This window comes from Hyperoodon ampullatus (genome assembly GCF_949752795.1).
Source record: "Hyperoodon ampullatus genome assembly, chromosome: 13".
Classification (NCBI taxonomy): Eukaryota; Metazoa; Chordata; class Mammalia; order Artiodactyla; family Ziphiidae; genus Hyperoodon; species Hyperoodon ampullatus.
The window spans coordinates 89393775-89413665 of NC_136926.1; the positions used below are offsets into that span (position 1 = coordinate 89393775).

Genomic DNA, 19891 nt, shown 5'->3' on the forward strand with positions numbered 1-19891 from the left:
CTCTGCAGGGACACGATGACGCCACTAGCAAGTGACAATTATTTCCTAAGCGATTTGCTTTTTGCAAAAGTATAATCCCTCACCCTTTGATCTGAAATTCTAAGAAGACCATAGACACTCAGTTATAAATGTGCCCCATGGGCATTTTATAGGAATTCATACTTTCACAGATGGAGGTACTTCTTGGCGTTTGACTTTAACTCACCCAAACACATAATGTTTTTGTGGGTACAGTTTCAGCTGGGAGATGAAGAAGTTCAGGAGGTGGTCGGTGGCTGAACAACCACGCGAATGTACTGAACACCCCTGAACTGCATACTCATAAATGGTTAAAATGGTAAATGTTACGTTACATATGTTTTACTTTTTACCACAATAAAAACAGCCTTTCTTAGTTGGCATGTACTGTATCAACACTCTCCCTTACAGTTTAACAAGGTACAGAACTCCCAGCCGCAGCCTCTCCCTGTCCGTGGTTCTAGAGGGCTGCTGGAATACGGGGTTGGGGGGGGGCGGGGGGCAGGGCCTAGGGGGCGTATCCTGCATTCACGTCCCCAGAGAAAACAACACAGGAGTAAACAGCTCCAAATCCAACTGTCAGTCTCATCCTAATTCTCTGCCTGCATTTGTTAAATGCCACAAAGTGGCTCGGGGCTTTACGAGAGCCCGGGTGCAGGTGGAGTCTGCTAGAGATGGTGGCCTCTGTGCTGAATCACTTTCCCACAGGAGAGGATGGAAACTACAGAGATACAGGGCAAAAACAGGAAGACAAATCACTATGCAAGAGGAAATCCAAATCTTGCTTACGCTTCTGGAAAAGAAAAAAGTTCATGATGGAAATTTTAACCTCTGGACTCCAAACTAGTACAGGTAAATCATTTGTACAGTAAACTACTTGGCACTAAGGCACCACTGAAGTTTACTGTGTTCTAAATAAGGATTCTCCTGGCTCTGGGAACACAGTACGGTCTTTAATGTGGTCTTAATCAATTCCAGTTCCCAAGGCTGACTGCTTGTTCTGAGCTGTGGACAGTCACATGGCACACCCATTACAGTGAAATGGCTGGATGTCACCGGCTCTACATCCTTTGTTGAAAGGTGCCAGATAAGCCCTCACCAGGGGGTATTTTAAATAAATTCCAAACAACTTCAATTGAGAACTATATTTGGAATGTTTAACCTTTCTTGAAGCTTCAGTTTCAAAACGAGAACAATTACACAACTTGGTTTGTTGTGACAGGCACATGATAGCTTCAGAGTCCTTGGTCGTAGACCGTTAAATGAGCATTTGTCTTGAGAGCAGAAGGGATATATGTGTTCTGAGGCTGTGTGCGTGAGTCACTGGAGAAGCCGGCTCTGACCTTCACCCCAGAGGTTCTGGTTCCTGGGTTGGGATGAGCTCCAGAATCTGCATCTCACAAGCTTCCTCCCCTCCCTGGGGTTCTGAGGCCGGTGGCCCCCAGGCCACATGGGAATTACTTTCAAGGACTCCTCAAGTAAGACGGTAACAGCGGTGGACCTTAGGAAGGAATGGACGGTAAAGGGAAACAAGCGGGCTATGACTGAGCCAGGGAATGACATAAACAAACACAGAAGCCAACATGCGAGATGCTGGCGTAAGGAGCCATGATGCGCTGTAACGAAAAACGTGATGAGGATGCTCGCAGCTGCTGTGGGGCATGAGCTGTACGTCAGGGGTCAGTCCAGCCTCTAAGCTGCTGAACCAGGTGTCTGGGCAGAAGGAGGGAGTGACAGGCAGGAGGCCAGCTCAGCCCACCGGGGGTGCCACAGGCTGCCCAGTGGAGCCACAGAGACCAAGAGGAGGGGTCAGGCAGGCAGAACGTGGAGAAGTAGTCAACAGAGCTGGAAGACAGGCCAGAGTTTGGGAAGAAAGGAGAAAGAAAGTTGAAAAGGAACAAACCAGCAAGGAAACATCTCCAGAGCTGTGAGTTTAAGGGCCTTGGACAAAGGTGGCACCAAAGCAATTTCATTCAGGGCTTTGGAACCATTTGTCTACAACAGAGCATCCTTCTTCACTTCCAGCTGCCTGTTTAGAATGGTTCCCTCCTCTTCACTGGTGAATTCCACTGAGGACAGATCACAGCGGACAGGGGGGCTTCAGACGAGCCCACCCGGATCACCACCAGCTTCCAGTCTCCACAGCTGTCCTCTGCAATGCGAAGCCCTTTTAAACAGAAATGGCCACATAGACCTAGCGGAACCTGTCACAAGAGTGTCCTTGAGCATCTCCGTGTGGTGTGCTTTCATGGGAGCTGCACCCGGGGTCCAGTCTCCTTCCTGGGGCTCCCATGGGGCCCACACCAACTGCAGGCTCTCCTCCAGCCGTCTTCATTCTCTCCCCAAAAGAATTTCTTCCAAATGGAGTGGCATTTAATTGGATTCAAAATGACTATTAACAGGAACATAAACAGCTTCCCCAGCCCAGTGACCCTAAGGATACAGGTAGGTGTAGATTAGATGGGCTAGCCTTCAGCTAAGAGGGAAGACTTCACTGTTTTGAGTAACCTGGAGCTTTTTTCTAGCAAAAACACGTCAAATGCAAAATGCTTAAAAGAACACAATTTAAGATTAATACCGGGCTTCCCTGGTGGCGCAGTGGTTGAGAATCTGCCTGCCAAGGCAGGGAACATGGGTTTGAGCCCTGGTCCGGGAAGATCCCACATGCCGCGGAGCAACTAAGCCCGTGCGCCACAGCTACTGAGGCCCGTGCGCCTGGAGCCCGTGAGCCACAACAAGAGCAGCCGCTGCCATGAGGGGCCCGCACACTGCAACAAACAGTGGCTCCCGTTCGCCGCAACTAGAGAAAGCCTGCATGCAGCAACGAAGACCCACTGCAGCCAAAAAAAAAAAAAAAAGATTAATACCGATCAACTACTTCTCACCTACAGAAAAGATGTTTTAGCCAGCCACTTTGTAAACACGCTAAAAAAAAATGGTCTCGACAGAAGGCAACTGGAATATAGATCTCCCAAGGGATGTGTGATTGGTCCCCAGATCTTATCAAGACCTTGAAGGGCTTCTCCTACGTGCACCCTTCTCTCATCTGCAGGTTCTGAGGGGGATCTGTCATCTGACCGCATCCTTGGCCAGAAGCTCATAATGTAGCCACCAGCTCACGAGTGAGCCCCTCCTGTTTGCAAGTGGCGATACGCAATCCCCAGGCTCTCCTGGAGCTCAGAGACCCCTGGTCACCTCCCACCATTTCCTCCCGTCACAGACTTCAGCCTGGCACTGCAAAACGGAGCCCACCAACTTCCTGCTTCTCCCGTGACCCTGCGCACGCTTTTTAGTCGACACTCAGCTCTGGCACCGCCTCTTCACAAAGCCCTCCTGGACTCTCCACCTAACGCACTTCTTCCCAGTTCCCGGAGCACAACCCCCTGGGTGGTCGCTGTTTTCACGGCAGACTGTGGGGCTGCGGGTCCCCTGTTAGTGCAGGAGCCACGACCTGACCTTGTGCCCCAGGACTTGGCAGTGCTGAGCACAGAGCAGGTGCCCATCAGCGAGGTGAGCCCGTCCGTGGGTCACGTCAGCCGAATGAGTGAGTCAACAAAGAGCTGGTAGCTCTGTGACTGTTAGGAATGACGGCCTGGAAGCCGCGTCTTTAGCCGGGGCTCTGCGTTTCCCAGTGCAGAGCCAGGGCTGGCTGACCTGGGAACCACTATCCGGATCAAAGGGGAATGAAGCAAGGACCTGACTTTTGGAAGCGGCCAGAGGCCAGGTCACCTCTCCAAAATCTCTGTGCTGACACCTGTGGACACCCGTCCCCAACAAGGGCCAGGAAAGCTCAACCTTAACCCCTTGCTTACAAACACCCACGGGGGCTGGCGCTTCTCGACCTGCTGGCCTTCAGAAACACTCGGTAAAACCCGGTTTTAACTCCAGGCACAGGGCCCCCCCAAAGCTGCACACCTGCTGCGGGGACGCTGCCAGCCTGCTCAGCACAGCAGGCCTTCCGGATGGAAAGGAGCGGGGCCCCACCTCACGGAGAGTGTGGCCCAGGACACGCAGCGGGCACGGGTTCCCTCGGGCCGCAGGGGAAGCAGGTGCGGTGGGCAAGGCACCACCCACAGGGCACCGTGGCCCCACAGGGCGTCTGCTTCAACCTCCCCACGGCTCTCCATCAGCCTTGGAGCAACCCGCACGGCCCTGCAGCAGCCGGCCCATCCCTGGGGCTACAATGCCTCCCTGCAACATGCCTCCTAGTAGAACCTGCACCCAGAGAGCAGGAACATGACCCAACCTGCGTGCCGCAGCACTGGCGGGGCGTGAGAGTCAGCGAGTCCAAGAAGGAATGACCACTTGCCGGCCTGAACGCAGGCGGGCCCCACGGGAGGTGCCTGAGTGCCAGGCTCTGAGCACCTCCAAGGCCTCAGGCACACATGTAGGGCTGGGGTGCGGATGCAGAGTGTACAGGCTGGGCTGCTCCAGAAGGCCAAAGAACCCCTCCCTTCTAAAAGCGGGTGACACCACATAACCCTCACCCACCCTGGAAACAGAAACACAGCCTGTTACATTACCCGAGGAGTATGTTGCTTTACGTTTAAAAAGAGTTTTCAAAGAGAAATACTATGGAGAACAGTATGGAAGTTCCTTAAAAAACAAAAAATAGAACTACCATATGACCCAGCAATCCCACTACTGGGCATATACCCTGAGAAAACCATAATTCAAAAGGGTCATGTACCAAAATGTTCATTGCAGCTCTATTTACAATAGCCAGGACAAGGAAGCAACCTAAGTGTCCATCAACAGATGAATGGATAAAGAAGATGTGGCACATATATACAATGGAATATTACTCAGCCATAAAAGGAAACAAAATTGGGCTATTTGTAGTGAGGTGGATGGACTTAGAGTCTGTCATACAGAGTGAAGTAAGTCAGAAAGAGAAAAACAAATACCATATGCTAACACATATATATGGAATCTAAGGGAAAAAAATGGCCATGAAGAACCTAGGGGCGGGACAGGAATAAAGACGCAGATGTAGAGAATGGACTTGGGGACATGGGGAGGGGGAAGGGTAAGCTGGGACGAAGTGAGAGAGTGGCATGGACATATATACACTACCAAACGTAAAATAGATAGCTAGTGGGAAGCAGCCACATAGCACAGGGAGATCAGCTCGGTGCTTTGTGACCACCTGGAGGGGTGAGATACGGAGGGTGGGAGGGAGACGCAAGAGGGAGGGGATATGGGGACATATGCATATGTATAGCTGATTCACTCTGTTGTAAAGCAGAAACTAACACACCACTGTAAAGCAATTATACTCCAATAAAGATGTTAAAAAAAAAAAAAAAAAGAAATCCTACTAACACAGGCAGCCTGACAACCAGGATTATCAGCTGAAACAGGAAAAGAAAGCCCCAAACCGTGCCTCCGTTCCTGGCCTTATTTCCCATCAAAGCAGAACTCCTTGAGCTCGTCCTCACTGAGCTGGCTTAAATACATGTGTGGATCGTCACAAACGAGCCACACTGATAAGACAGGAAAGAAACGATACGATGCCCACGTGCAGCCACACGGTCCTTTGGCCTCCGTGGAAGCAAACGGCTTCAGCTGGTACCGTCTGCCCCACCCCCAGCCCCCCGGGCGGCTTCCCCCCAGGAGCTCACGTCCTGCCGGTCTTCAGCTCCCACCCAGGGAGGCCAGGTTGGGAGGGGCTCCCTGAGCTCAGGAGTCTGGAGCAGGATAATCAGCTCGTGGGGGCAGGCTGGGACCTGCAAGGTACCAGACTCACGAGTCCACGGCGGCTGCTGTCCTAGCAGGAGGGCAGCCCTCCCCCCACACCGTTTGCCAGCCCCTCACTGGCCTTTGCTGCAGCGTTCAAGACAGTAAATTCAAAGCTCACGAGCTTCCATGCCACACAAGAACGGCCTTCAAAGATGTGTTTTAAAAAGACCCAATTCAAATGTCATTCTAATGCCCTGCTAAAGAGAGGTCCACTGGCAAAAATATACTTTAGTTAAAGATATGCATGCCTTTTAATCCGGCAAGAACATTTCTACCAATTAATCCTGAATCTGACATGTACATGAAAAGGTACAACACAGTTTATTATAATGAAAAATTGGAACAGTTTAAATATAAATTATTATGGGATTGGTTACATTTTGTTAAATTCATACAACTGCTATGTCTGTTAAAAAGATGGTGTATATCTATGTATCTACAAGGAGTCAAAAATATGATGCTAGGGGCTTCCCTGGTGGCGCAGTGGTTGAGAGTCCGCCTGCCGATGCAGGGGACACGGGTTCGTGCCCCGGTCCGGGAAGATCCCACATGCCGCGGAGTGGCTGGGCCCGTGAGCCATGGCCACTGAGCCTGCGCGTCCGGAGCCTGTGCTCCGCAACGGGAGAGGCCACAACAGTGAGCGGCCCGCATACTGCAAAAAAAAAAAAAAGATGCTAGGCTAAAATAATCTCTATAGTATGTGTATTATGACCCTGTTTATGTGAAACTATATCCAACTAGTTGTATCTACACCAAGGGGTCTGGAGGGGGCTCACCAAACTGCTAACAATGGTCACCTCACGGCAGTGAAGTTATTTCCATGTTATTTGAATTTTCTTTTACAAACACGTTATAAACAGAAAAAAACATCTTTTAAAACAAAAGTTTCACAAAGGGTTTAATGACATAGGATATGTTTATGATATGTAAGGATTTAAAAAAGAATCCAAATTATTAGTATACTATGGGCTTGAATACATAAAAAAGTATATATGACTTGCAAATAAATAAGGAAAGAGGAGAATCCAAAATTCCATCTGTGTAAACTCTCACTGTTTATACACAAGGTGTTCTGTGGGACAAAGAATAAAATCAGCCTCTGATGTTCTCCCCTCCCTCCCAAAGGCTCAACTGGAGGGGAAGTTGCAGACCCAGTGACATGGGTGGCGTGAGCCACGTCCAGGACACGGCGAGGCCCAGGCTGCCCGACAGCGCCCGCACAGAGTGGCCAGCTTTTCCAGGACAAGCTCTTTCTGGATGGTGGGCGGCTCTGGCTTTGTTTGCTTTTTAATGAGCTAACATCAGCACATTCTCTCCCCCCATCCACTCCCACTCCAGGGGTGAACACCGGCTTCAGGCATTTTGTTTTCTGCATGTTCCCACGGTAAAGCAGTGGGAGAGTTTTTGCCCTTTTTCACAGTTGGAAAAAAAAAAAAGGAAATTCTCCAAACACACGAACTTCCAGGAATCAGTGACAATTAAAAAAGCAAATGTGTCTCATGAAAAAGCTCCCAGAGCAGAGGGGTGTTTAACTGCAGGTTCTGACACACCTGTTCCTATACGCGTGGGCGCATAGATGCAGCTAATTCAGCCAAACTACATCTTTACCCTGCCCTCAACACACAGCCTCAAAACCTTAGGCAGCATCTGAGGAAAGAGAGTAAAACGGGGAGAGAAATAGAGAGATTCGGCTGTGGCAGCTAAACTGTTAGACCCGCTGAGTGATTCCTGCTGAGCAGTAAAAGCCACCAACGTAAAAGTCAAACACGCCTCCTGCCAATTAAGGACGAATCCAAGGAAAGCGTTTATAAGCAGAATTTGCAGGCCTGATACTTTAAGAGTCTGCCAGTGTCTATAACCAAATTGTCAATGACTCTATACGTTTTACTTTGAAGAACTTCCCTTAATTACTTTTTCCGGCAACACGCTTAAGTGACATCACAAGCAAATACCCCTACCTCCCCACCCTGCCCTGAGTCATGCCACTTCTGATAAGTCAAAAGTTTTAAAATGTGTCTTCCTCATTCTAGAAACCCCAAAGAATGCTAGAATGCCAAGAGCAGTTAACAGACACATGTAAGTGAGCAACATTTATGTTTATTTTAAAAGTAAATAGTTGAGAGCCCTCTAATTGTGCTGGAAATCTTTTGGTATAATGGTCTTCAACAAGCCTCCTCTGACACCCTGGGAGGCCCCTTACCCCAGGGACAGAAAGCAACTGAAATTCCATCAGGGTTCCTCCCCTGGTCCTGGGCTGGGACCTGGGGGTAAAAGGGCCATCTCTTAAATGATGAGAACACAGGGGTCGCTAGTATTGGGAGGGTTTATTTGATGGGTAAGTGGTGACAAGTGAGTGTCAGCACTTCCTGTTTATTCTGCTAAAAATAGACTCCCAGCTCCTTTGCTGGTCTCATCCTGCATTCCCTCTGAGTTGGGCCCGGTTCCCCAGAGTTCCTGCATGCTCGGGGAGGACAGGGGTATGCAGGGGATGGAGAGGATCTGGGATCCGGGTTCCCCACTGCGACTACTTCATCCTGGTAACTGCTCTTCTTCGTCACTTAAATGGGCAGAGCATTAAAGTGAAAGGCGTAATGACATCCTTTATTTACCCAAGGGAAAAACCCCACAGCTGGTAACAGCAGCCAGCCCAGGACAGAGGACTGACAAAGTCTACTAAATGCGGAAGGAAAGAAGTCTGCAGATGTGAAGGCCAAAGGCGCGGTTCTCTGCCCCCTGTGGACACAGATGCCCCTGACTGGGTCCCAGGAGGGCAAAATCCCAGTCATCGCTGGCCTGTTGTCTGAGCGCCCGAATGCAGACTATCCACAGCTGGGTTCTTAACTCTGAGTCCCAAGAACCCTCCGCAATCCGACGAGGCCTGGGAATGCCTTCTCAGAATAATGTTCTTAAACGCATAAAGTAAGAGACATGGGATGATAAAAGAAAGAAATTACTTTGAAGGCAATGATCGAAACACTAAAGCAAGTGGGGGATACAACACTACATATGCTTTCTTACTAATGCATTCACAATAACAATCTGCACTATTTAAAAATAATTACTGTAAATGATATTCAAGGTCTCTGGCTGATATGATCACATCATATGAGAATGCTATCTGTGATTTCTACTGGTAACAAAGTTGCAGGTCCTGCTAATTTTACTGTGCCTGACACTGACATTCCTAATGAGTTCAAGGATGGCAGCCAGGGAAGCCCCTTGGGAGCCAACTTGGGTGTCCTGAGCGCTATCTTGAGTCCCAAAGCCAGTGCATCAGGACAGCAGTTGCTGCTCACAGCTGAGGCCACAAGTGAAGAACAAAAGTCCCTATTACAAGGGGAAAAGACGATTTAAAAAAAAAATCTGTACAAATAAATGAGTTAAAAAGTCAAAGTATTCACACGGATTGAGGATGGCTGAAGTTTGGAAATAAAGGCTGGAGACGAGCCCAGATGACTTCACTCAGGGCCGAGACTCAGATCCAGGAGAGTCTGGTTTGCATCTCATACTTTTAATTCTTAACAACTTTACTGGGATATAATTTACATCCCATAAAGTTCACCCATTTAAAGAGTATAATTCAATGGTTATTGGTATATCTACAGAGCTGTGCAACCAGCATCACTATCGAATTTCAGAAGATTTCCATGATCCAGCAAAGAAACCCTGTACCTCCCACCCTCATGAATGTGCCTTCTGTCTCTACAGACTGCCCATTCTAGACTTTTCAAATACAGTTGATTCTCGTTATCCACAGTAGTTACGTTTCACAGCATCTCCATGAACACCGCATTACTGAATACTGAACCACGGCTGCCAGGAAATACAGGGTCCTGTGAGCCTCTGATCACAACATTTTCATCCACTGAGCAGTAAACTTGCGTTAGTGTGTTTCTGGCTGAGATGCCTGATTTCATATATACTATTGATTCATTAACATCGAACTCATGGCCAAGAGCATTTTCTAAGTAAAGCACATCCCATCCACCTTGGGCTCAGAGAAGCCCTACAGCACTCTGGCACTATGCTTGGGGCAATTTTAAACAGTGAAATCACACGCACACACACGCACACACACGCACACACACACACACGCACACACACGCACACACAGGAGAGTTCTGGGATGACGGTAGAGAAGGGAGCACCAGGGACACTCCCCACCTGGACAACAACGGCAGGACCTGCTGGGGTAACTAATCTGGAAATCTGAGGCCTGTCGAAGGCTCACGACTCCAAGGGGAAGAACTAGAAGGTTACTGCCCTCAACTCTGGTTCATTTCAGGTCTTAGCACCCACCCATCGCACCCCCAGCCACACAGCAGGCAGCTCTGCATGTATGTCTGGAGCAGCTTGCAGGAGCCAGGGTGGGCAAAGAGGACTCTGCCCTGCAAATACCAGGAATCTGTGCTCTGATGCTGACTGTTGCGTCTGATTGCAAAGGTGCAGCCAGAGGCAGGTGGCCATTGTTGTTACACTTTCCCCCACTGTTGCAAACCCCTCCCCAAGAAGCTGAAGTGACCTGAAGGGGATTTCAAAAGTGAGTGCCCTTTTATCCCCCCTTTTTCTCTTTTCCCCTTTCATGAACCAGACATTAAAGACTAGGGCATTGAAAAACAACTGCGAAAATCAGAAAGTGACTGTGCGTGCCCAAGGAAAGTCTCAGAAAAGACCTCCGAAGTTATTAATTTTACACCTCATGCAGATGGCTTGGCAGAGAAAGCCTACAACAATAATTTTAAAAAACCAAAAAAACAAAAACAAAAACCACAAAAACCCCCCAGCAAACCCTGGGGGAGGGGTAGAATCTGATTTCCAGAGTTGCCATGTTATTAGATTAAAATGTCCAGTGTTCAACAAAAAATCACAATGCATACAAAGAAATAAGAGGGTATGGCCCATTCACAGGAGAAAATAATTCAACCGAATCTGTCCCTGAAAAGATTTAATGGCAGATATATTAGACAAAGACTTTAAAACAACAGTCCTAAAAATGCTCAAAGAACTTTAGGAATATGTGGAGAAAGTAAAGAAAACAAAGTATGAACAAAATGGAAATATCAACAAATATATAGAAAACCTAAGAATAAACCAAAAAGAAATCCTGGAGCTGAAAAGTACAATAACTGAACTGAAAGATTCCCTCGAGGGATTCAAAGGCAGATCTGAGCAGGCAGAAGAAAGAACCAGTGAACAGAAGACAAGGAAATGTAAATCATCAAGGCTGAGGACTAGAAAGCAAAAGATTGGGGGGAAAAAAAGAAAATACCCTAAGGGGCCTGTGGTACACCATCAAGAGGACCAACATATGTATTATGGGAGTCCCAGAAGAGGAAGAGAGATAGAAAAGAGCAGAGAGACTATCTGAAGAAGAATGGCTGAAAACTTCCCAAATTTGAATAAAGACATGAATATAAAATTCAAGAAGCACAGCAAATTCCAAATAAGATGAACTCAAAGACACCCACATTGAGACAAATTTTAATCAAACTTTCAAAAGCCAAGGACAAATAGAGAATCTTGAAAGCAGCAAGAGAGAAGCAAAATCATCACATGCAGGCCATCCTCAATAAGATTACCTGCAGATTTCTCATCAGAAACTTTGGAGGCAAGTAGACAAAGGGCAATGTATTGAAAATGTGGAAAGAAAGAAACCTGTCAATGAATAATCTTATACCTGGTAAAACTGTGCTTCAAAAGTGAGGGAGAAATCAAGACATTTCAACATATACAAAAGCTAAGGGAGTTCATTACCACTAGACCTGCCCTGCAAAAAATGCTCAAGGGAGTCCTGTTGATGAAATGAGAGGACAGTAGACAGAATTTCAAAGACAACTGGAGAAATAAAGATCTCTATAAAATTAAATATATGGGTAATTATAAATGCTATAGTATTGTGACAACGTTTTAGACTGGACTTTTTGTTTTCTACATGGTTCAAAACATTAACACATTTTTAAAAAAAGAAAATAATTGTAAGTGTAAAGCTAGTAGTAAGGTAACTTTGATTTGTAACTCCAAATCTTTTTTTCTACATAATTTAGGAGTCTAATGCATTTAAAAGAATTATTAATTTATGTCTGGGGGCACACAATGTAAAAAGATGTAATTTTGTGACATCAACAACAAAAGTAGTAGGGATAGAGCTGTAAAAGGACAGAGTTTCTGTATGTTACTGAAGGTAAGATGGTATGAATTCAAATTACAGTGTTATAACTTTAGGATGTTAAATGTAATTGTCACGGTAGCCAAAAAGAAAATAGCTGTATAATATACACAAAAGGAAATGAGAAGTGAAGTTAAACATTCATAACCAAAAAAACGCACAAAAGAAGATAGGATTACAGAAAATGAGTAACATATAAGACATACATATGTCTTATATATTACTATAAGACATATACTAAACAAATAGCACAATGGCAGAAGTAAGCCCCTCTTATCAGTAATCACCTTATATGAAAACAGATTAAACTCTTCAATCAAAAGACAGAGATTGGCAGAATGGATAAAAACATATGTTCCACCTATAGGCTGTCTGCAAGAGACTCACCTTAGATCCAAGGACACAAACAGGTTGAAAGTGAAAAGATGAAAAATGGTATTCTATGCAAAGAGTAACCAAAATAGAGCAGGGGTAGTTATACTTATAGCAAATAAAATGGATGTTAAATCAGAAAAGATTACAAGAGACAAAGTATAACACTATATGCTAATAAAAGGTTCATACAGCAAGAAGATATAACAATTATAAACATTTATAAACCAAATGACAGATCATCAAAATATATGAAGCAAAGCCTGACAGAACTGAAGAAACAGACAGTTCTACAAGAATAGTTGGAGACTGAAATACCCGTCTCACAATAATGGATACAAAAGCCAGACAGAAGATAACTAAGGAAATAGAGGACTTAATACAATAAACCAAATAGATCTGATACACACGGAACACTCCACCAAACAACAACCACATACACAGTCTTCTCAAGTGCACATGGGACATTTTCCAGGATAGACCATATGTTAGGCCACAGTGTAAGTCGCAGAAGATTTTAAAAAGACATCATACAAAGAATCTTCTCTATTTACAACGGGATGAAGTTACAAACCAAACAGAAAACTGGAAAATTCACAAAACTGTGGAAGGTAAACAACACACCTTTAAACAACCAATGGGTCAAAGAGGAACTCACAAGGGAAGAAAGAAAATACTTAAAGACAAATGAAAATGAAAATAAACATACCAAAACTTATGGGATGCAGCAAAAGTAGTGCTAAGGGTAAATTTATAGCTATAATGTTTGCATTAAAAACCAAGAAAAGTCTCAAATCAACAACCTAACTTACAACTTAAGGAACTAGAAAAATAAGAACAAACTAAACTGAAAGCTAGCAGAAGGAAGGAAAGAGTAGCGCAAAAATAAAAGAAATGGAGTATAGAAAAACAGTGGAGCACATCATTGAAACTAAATGTTGGTCCTTCCAAAAGATCGAGAAAATCAACAAATCTTTAGCTAGATAAACTAAGAAAAAAGAGTGAAGACTCAAATTACTAAAGTAAGAAATGACAGTGGAGACTACCATTTCTACATAAATAAAGGAAATTATAAGAGAGTACTATAAACAATTTTACACCAACAAATTGGATAACCCTGATGACATGGACAAATTCCTAGAAATACAAAACCTACCAAGACTAAGTCAAGAAGAAACAGAAAATCTAAATAGACCTATAACTAGTAATGAGATTGAATAAGTAACCAAAAATCTCCCCCCCAAAAAAGCTCTGGACCTGATGGCTTCAGTGGTGAATTCTACCAAACATTTAAAGAAGAACTAATACCAATCCTTCTCAAACTTTCCCCAAAACTGAAGAGCAGTGAACACTTCCCACCTCATTCTAGGAGGCCAGCATAACTCTGATACCAAAGCCAGACAAAGATACCACAAGAGAAGAAAATTACAGACCAACATTCCTTATGAACATTCCTTATGAACACTGATGCAAAAATACTCAACAAAATACTAGGATACAGAATTCAGCAGCAAAGTAAAAGGACTGTACACCATGACCTAGTGGGATTTTTTTCTGGAATTCAAGGATGGTTAAACACAAAAATCAATCAATCAACAACATGAAGGGAGAACAAAAACACATGATCACCTCAAATGATGCGGAAAAAGCATCTGACAAAATTCAACATCCTTTCATCATAAAAACACTTCACAAAATGAGAAATAGAAGGAAACTACCTCCACATAATAAACTGTATGTGAAAAACCCACAGCAAACATATACTCAATGGTGAAAGACTGAAAGCTTTTCCTCTAAAATCAGGAAGAAGGCATAGATGCCTGCTTTCACCACTTCTATTCAACAAAGCACAGGAAGTCTAGCCATAGCAATTAGGCAACAGAAAGAAATAAAAGGCATCCAAACTGAGCAGGAAGAAGTAAAATAATCTCTGTTTACAGCTGATATGACCTTATATGCAGAAAATCCTAAAGATTCCACAGAGAAGCTGTTAGATCTAATAAATGAATTCATCAAAGTAGCAGGATTCAAAGTCAACACATAAAATCAGTGGCATTTCTATATATAAGCAAGGAACAATCTGAAAAGGATATTACAAAAACAATTCCAGTTACAAGAGCATCAAAATTTATCAAGTATTTAGAAATTAACAACCAAGGAGATGAAAGTCTTATACAATGAAACTTTAAAACACTACTGAAAAAAATTAAAGACATAAATAAATGGAAATATATCCTATGTTCATGGATTGGACGACTTAATATTGTTATAATGCCAAGATTACCCAAAACAATCTTACAGATTCAAAGTGATCCCTATCAAAATCCCAATGCTATTTTTTTTTGCAGGAATAGAAAAACCATCCTAAAATTCATATGAAATCTCAAAGGACTCTGAGTAGTCAAAACAATCTTGAAAAGGAGACTAAAACTGGAGGACTCACAGTTCCTGATTCTAAAACTTATTACAAAGCTACAGTAATCAAAACAGTGTGATACTGAGATAAAGACAGACATAGAGACTGATGGGATAGAATAGAGAGCCTGGAAATAGACTCTCACATATAGTCAAATGATTTTTTACAAGGGTGACAGGACCACTAAATGTTTAAAGGACAGTCTTTTCAACAAATGGTGTTGGAAAATAGGATATCCACATGCAAAAGAATAAAGTTGAATGCTTACCTAACATCATACACAAAAATTAACTCAAAATGGATCAAGAACCTACATTGAAGACCTAAAACTGTAAAACTCTTAGAAGAATACGTAGGACAAATGTCTTATGACATTGGATTTGGCAACGATTCCTTGGATATGATACCACAGGCACAGGTAACAAAAGAAAAATTAGACAAATTGGACCTCGGGAAACTTTTAAAATTTTGTACACCAAAAGACACAATCCACAGAGTAAAAGGCAACCCACAGCATGGGAGAAAATGTTTGCAAATAATATATCTGATAAGGGATCAATATCCAGATAAACAGAGAACTCCTAAAACTCAACAACCAAAAACAAACAACCTCGTACAAAAGGGGCAAAAGACTTGAATAGACATTTCTCCAAAGAATACATATGAATGGCCATTAAGCAAGTGAAAAGATGCTGAACACCACTAGTAATCAGGGAAACACTAATCAAAACTACAATGAGCTACCACCTCACACCCACCAGGATGGCTATGATCCAAAACCCAGAAAGCAATGAGTGCTGGTGTGGATGTCGGGAAACTGGAACCATTACACACTGTTGGTGGGGATGAAAATGGAACAGCCACTGTGGGAAACAGTATGAGGGTTCCTCAAAAAAAATAAAAAATAGAATTACCACGTGACCCAGAAATTCCACTTCTGGGTTTATACTCAAAGAGGGTCTCAAAGAGATATTTGTCACTCATGTTCACAGCAGCATTATTCACAATAGCTTAAATGTGGAAGAAACTCATGTGTTCATCAACAGATGAGTGGACAAGCACAATGTGGTATTGTCACAGAATGGAAGGAGGACTAAATTGTGACACAGGCTACAACATGGATGAACCTGAAGGACATGATGCTCAGTGAGATGAGCTGGCACAAAAGGACAAATCCTGTATGACTTCACTTATAGGAGGTACTCAGAGTTGTCAAAATCCTAGAGACAGAAAGTGGAATGGTGGTTGCCAGGTTTTGGGGAGGGGAAGTGGGGAATTACTGTTTAAAAGGCAGAGTGATTCAGTTTTACAAGATGAAAAGGGGACGGATGGTGGCGGCTGCACAGCGCTGTGAATGTATTTAATGCCACTGAGCTGAACACTTAAGAATGGTTATGATGTTAAATTTTATGTGGTATGTATTTTAATACAATTTCACAAAACAAAAATGTGGAAAATGTGGCACTAAATAGACCATGAAAAGCACGCTTGTTCACAGCGTGAGCTGAAACAAGCAGGCAGAGCAGTGCCTACTTAGCCTCGTCTGGAACATGCGTTGGCAACCTGTGCACGTCTGCAAACGATTGTGAAAGGGCCCTGCGTACTGAAACTGGCCTGAGTTCACAAACACAGAATCTGCACAGGATGAGGACAGATCATAAATGGAATCCTATAACACGGCTGTTTCATCCACCTGGCGTTCTTTCCCATCTGTACTGCAGTCTGGACCCTTCAGTACTTTGTTCCTGCTTATGGCTGAATAATATCTCATTGGATGGATATACCACATTTTGTTTATCTATTCATCCACCACGGAAACATGTTTTCCATATCCTAGTATTCTGCTGAGGGGTTTTTACATCTATATTCATAAGGGGTGTTGGTCTGTAGTTTTACTGTGGTGTCTTTGTGTGGTTTGGGGAGGGGATTAGTAAGTGGCAAACAAATTCATTTTCCTAAACATCACTGTGGGTGTATTTCAACACCTATTAGAAGAATGACTCTTCATTTGTGATGGTCAAACAATTTCCTCTTACAATACACATCAATGTACAGAAAGTTATTAAGTAAACTGCAGACCGGGTGTGGTTACAGTAAGATCATGAGAATGGCATTACTGTGACCCAAATCTCAGGACCCACGCTGTAGGAAAAGGACGTGGGACTTGAGTGCCACCTCCAGAGGAACCTCAGCTCGGCCCCACCCGTGACGGACAGCCCCTTTCACACGGTTAGCGAGTCTTTCCTGAACACGCAGGGCACCAGGATGGCTCCTGCTTGCCACCGTCCACAGAAACACGGCTGCCCTTGCCTCTCCCACCGCGATGCAGTCTTTACAGCTGGACTCCATTGAGGAGAGTGAGAGCAGAGCCCCAGTCTCCCCAGTGACGGAGCGAGGGGCCAGGCTTTGGGAACATCAGGAACATTTTCCTCTCAAAGCCTGACAATAACCTGAGGTAGGTTCTCCCACTGTACAGATGTGAGAACAGTAGGGTCGGGGGTCGTCGAGCCGCGAGAAAGTGCTGGGGGCAGGGTATGAATGCGGCTCCCTGCCGTCACCTAACAGAGAAAGAAAGGCAGGGGCTGGAGGCGAAGCCTGCACCCTTACAACACAGGACGGTTAGAAACCCTAAGGCAGCTAGTTAAACTCTGGGCTGTTCCTCTGAGGCCAAGGGAAAGAGGAAAAGAAAATAATAAAGACAGGGGGCAGGGCCTGAGCCAGCAAGCTGAGCAGCAAAGCCATCCGAGCGACCCGTGGAAGCTGGCACGTCCCCGCCTGCGGCTTCCTGCCTCACCTGAGCTTCGGTGACTCGACGGCACAGGCTGCCAAGTGTCCCTAGGGCTGCCCTCACAAAGGGCAGGAGTGCCTGCGGCGGTGCTCCCAGTGCAGCCGTACAGAGCGGCCTGTTTCCTACACAGGTGGCAAAGCCCGTGTGCACGTCCGTCACTCACAGGGCTTCACACCCACGACTCATCCTTCCGCACCCTGTGAGACAAAGCCGCGACCTGGGATGGCCGGGGCACAGCTGTAGACGTGGGATCTGGACCACGCGCCAGCCCTGGGAGCAACTGATGATACGACACAGAGAGAGCAGAATAAAGAGACAAGGGGCTGGGAGCGGGGAGGCCACAGGCCGATCGAGACCAGGCCTTGCTGAGAGGGCGGACGAGAAGAGGCACCCAAACGGCGTGAGCGGCGGCGGGCTCCCTGCGGCCCCAGCAACTCCACAGGAGGGCGAAAGCCAGTTCCCCCCGCCACCACCGTGAGGAAGTGACAGCTGTGTTGACTTTCGGTACCATCAGCAGGACACCCAGGCTAAACCAGGGCTGCAGATGCAGAGCTTTCTGATCTAGTGCCAGGGAACCAGCCCGAAGTGAGGTCAGCAGACCCCCTGCCGTTCCCTTGCTACACACTCCCTTCCAACGCCGCAGACGAGAGGACAGCAGCAGCCGGTGTCCAGAGCACGGGCTGCCGGCCAGCACGCTCTGAGCGCTCGGCATGTGCGGCCTCCCAACCTCGGGACGGCTCGGCGGGCGAGCACTCTTCGAACACCGTCACGCAAAGCGGGGGGGGGGGCGGGGACTCGGGCGGAGGAGAGAGAGCCAGGCACCCGGCCCGCACTTCGGCCTCCTGCAGTCTCCCGCTTACCAAGCCTGGCTCGGGCTCCCGCAGCCTGGAGGGCGCCCCGCCCAGCACGCTGTGCTGCGGCTTCTAGTGTCCGTGAAGCTGCCCCACTGCCCCAGAGGCTAAGACCGTTCTCTCTCCTCCCCTACGCCGGAAGTCCACAACGGCGAGTACGGTGTCCCCACCGCCATGCTGCTCCCCCGGGGTGGTCAGCACTTGCTGGGGGCACAGAGGTCTGCTCAGGGAAGGAGGGACGGTTGTGACCAGGGCAATCATAAGGTGCCTCTTTCTTTAACCTCAGGCCTCGCCTGCAGGTGGCTCTTTTCTCCAGTACGTTACGTAGAATCCTTAGGGTTCTCCCAAGTTCAGAGACGATAAAACAAATCTAACACGCAGCTCTGAGAAGTGACTCCACAGCAGAGTGCCCCACCTGTCAGCCGTTAACCTGTGTTAGTGACTTATTCTCACATAAAATGATATTGTTCTTACTTACAGCAAAGCTAGGCCTTCAGAGCTAAAAGTTAACCAAAGTTATACTCTAAAGCTAACATTTTTTCCAACCCTAAAAAGGCAGTGGAAAACATATACTAATAACCTGAAGTTTCATTCTTGGGTTACTGGCTAATGCATCCAGTTAAAATACTGAAAATATCGATATTATTTTTCCTCGGTATTTAAAAATCATAAGTCAACACGATTTCAGGTGGAAAATGCAGCTCAAATATTGTTAAGCCTTTCTAAGAAATTAACGTTGACCAAACAGATGTTAATTTCTTTAGTCTCCCACCAAAGGCTAGAAAACAGAATAACATGGTTCTGAAATGACAGACAAAATAGAAAACTGTATTTATTTTTTAAATGAGCGCCGAGCAAGAGCAACAGCTCAGCCTCCTCGGTACCTCGTTTCTGGATGAAGACCCTGAGCAGGGGGTTTGCGCTGGAGACCGCCTTGCAGAAGTTGTCATCGTTGTTGATGGGCAGCAGGTCGCCATGCACGTCTGCGTAGCCGATGGTCACCTCAGTGTTGGAGATGTGGTGAGTGTGCACAACCAGCTTGTAGAAGTCTTCGAACTTTCCAGGCTTTTGACGGTCCAAGGAGAACCTTCGGAACTCGGCTCCAAACTACAACGAAATAGACAGCGGGTACGCGAACAGCAGGGAAAGGGCAGCAGAACTGTGGCTTGTTCACCTGACAAAGGAGCATTTACAGAGCCACCAGGAGGCCTGGGACACAGCTGCGAACGGCACCCCAGTCCTCAGGGCTACGCGGGCCCAGAGGGGAGGGACCAGCTCACTCAGCATGGACCACGTCCTGAGTGCAGGACAGGCGCTGGAGCTCCGTTTGTGGGGGACCCTCACCTCATCTGAGGACGCTGGGGCGCATCTCCAGGCCCAGGCAACAGCACAACCCCGGGGCAGCCTTAGACACTCAAAGGTGGGAGGGAAGCAAAGGCCAGCTGCAGCTTCTGAACTCCTTCCTAAGGGCAATGGGAAGTCCTGGAACAATTGTAACATTAAGGAAACGACTTGATACGATTTGCATTTTTAAAAAG

At 46.0% G+C, this 19891-nt stretch overlaps 1 protein-coding gene across 1 annotated transcript in view; it reads right to left on the minus strand.

Annotated features, from left to right (window-relative positions):
- Positions 1 to 19891, minus strand: part of PARD6G (par-6 family cell polarity regulator gamma) — a 107115-nt gene that overhangs the window by 51416 nt on the left and 35808 nt on the right. Inside the window, exon 2 of the mRNA XM_079717706.1 lies at positions 19238 to 19460. Coding sequence (XP_079573832.1) covers positions 19238 to 19460 — 223 coding nt within the window. The remainder of the gene's footprint in view (positions 1 to 19237; positions 19461 to 19891) is intronic.